The sequence below is a fragment of the Amblyomma mixtum genome, chromosome 3, assembly GCF_055824585.1.
Source record: "Amblyomma mixtum isolate Tamu chromosome 3, ASM5582458v1, whole genome shotgun sequence".
Taxonomy (NCBI): Eukaryota; Metazoa; Arthropoda; class Arachnida; order Ixodida; family Ixodidae; genus Amblyomma; species Amblyomma mixtum.
In genome coordinates, this window is record NC_143014.1 from 416,190,036 (window position 1) to 416,192,057 (window position 2,022).

The window sequence follows — 2,022 nt, forward strand, 5'->3', positions numbered from 1 at the left end:
CTCGATCGCTGTATTTTCGACGGAGGCAGCCAAAGATCATTTCTCACCAAGGAGCTCTCGCGAGAACTGAATCTGGAGGTGACCGGTGGAGAAGAAGTGACCATCTATCTACTGTTTCGCAGGCTCAGCCACCGTTATGAAGAAAAAATAACACCGAGTTCATGTGTGGCTAAGAAGCCAGTACAGTCGGAAAGAGCACCGCATTGAAGCGCTTGAAACTGAAGACATCTGTTCCGACAAGCTCCTTTTCCCAGCAAATACTATTGAGATAACACAGGTGGCTGATTTGGAATTAGCAGATGTCAGCGTTCCACCACCTCCCCAGGTCACACATGGAATCTAAATTACGATTAGCGCTAATTACTACTGGACTGTAGTGTACGCTGAAGTGAGGGGAGTGCAAGGAGCCTTGGTTGCGCTGAAGAGAGTCTTCGGTTGGACCATGCGAGGACCGATAGCGCGGCCTTCTTCAGGTGTGTCGTGCTCTACTGTGGCCGTTCTGCGCACCAACATCTATGACAAAGAAGCCAGCCTATCGGCCGAACTTCGACCATTCTGGAAGCTGGAAAGCCTCGGTATCACCTCGAGCAGCTGCAGTCCAGTGAAGCAAGAAGAGCAGCTGAGAGAGAATTTCAATCGTTCGCTCATTTTGACTGATGGGCACTACGAGGCAAGCCTTCCGTGGAAGCAATTGTACCAAGGGCTAACAAGCAACGAAGGTGTAGCAAAAGAACACCTGGGCAGGTTGATGCGGCGTCTGAGATCCAACAGAGAAAGGTTAATGGTCTATGGTAGAGCTAGCCACGACTACATGGATCAAGACGTTGCTGAAAAGCTCCCGGCAGAAGAAATCGACAGCACTTCTGCTCGAGTGTACTATATGCCTCATCGTGCTGTGTTCCGCTTCGAAAGCTCAACGACCAAGGTTCGAAATGTGTTCGACGCATCACCTAAGGCAGAAGGCTGCTTGTCGCTTAGTGATGGCCTCTCCACCGGCGCGAACATAAACCAAGACCTGTTCCGCCTTATTTTTAACTTCCGCTGCCCTGAAATAGCAATCACTGCCGACATCGTGAAGGCCTTCCTTCAGTTTGGCATCAAAAGTGAGGTCTGTGATGCACTTTGATTGCTCTGGTATTCTTCTCCACCATGTGAAGGCTCAGCACAGGGCGATGCAGAGGTCTGGCGCAACACAAGAGCAACATTTGGCGCCACAAGAAGCCCATTCATGCTGGCCGCCACAATACAATATCACTTGGATAATGCCTCCGAAGACCTTTTTCACTCGGCTCGAATCCTAGGAAGTTGCCTGCGCGTTGAGGATTTGATAATCAGAGTCAGCGACACAGAAGAGGCAATGAATGTTTATGAGGAGGCTCAGCGAATAATGAGGCCAGCAAGAATGAAACTGCGGAAATGAAGCGCCAACTGCAAACTCCTCCAACTGCGAATCGATGTTGACCACGTTGGAAATTCCTGCGCTAACACTGCAACGACGATGTCAGCCGTGGGAACAGTATTGGGGTTCGAGCGGTACCGAGAAAACGAGGAGTTGAAGTATTCTTTGAAAAGAGCGTTGGAGCTTCTCACAATCAACAGAAACACAAAACGCTTCGTGCTGCAAGCGTCAGCGAGAATGTTTAGTGACAATCGCAGAGAAGGTGCTGTTTCAAGGGCTTTAGACGCTTGATTTGGGCAGGGATGAAGCACTGCAGGAAGGCGTTAGTGAGGAATGGGGGAATTAGATCGATACCGTGCATCATCTGGAGGACGTTTCCCTACTTCATCGGTATGAGCGCAGTTTCGACGGCGCGCTCGAACTTCACACATTCATAGACGCAAGCCCTCAAGCTTATGGAGTATTCGCCTCACGAGAAGCTAGATCGCTGGAAAAGCAATGGTTTCCGTGGTCACGGTCAAAACGCGCGTCGCACCGATCAAGACGCTATACATACCAAGGTTAGAGCTTCTTGTGGCCTTGATAGGCATGAGGATGTGCGCATACCTGGAAGAATCTTTCTT

At 50.0% G+C, this 2,022-nt stretch overlaps 1 protein-coding gene across 1 annotated transcript; it reads left to right on the forward strand.

The window, feature by feature from the left end:
* The first annotated feature begins 442 nt into the window (after positions 1–442).
* On the forward strand, positions 443–1,126 carry LOC149357751 (uncharacterized). The gene has a single exon (XM_089576660.1). It carries the CDS (start codon positions 443–445, stop codon positions 1,124–1,126), a length of 684 nt encoding a protein of 227 aa, XP_089432786.1.
* Positions 1,127–2,022: the final 896 nt, after the last annotated feature.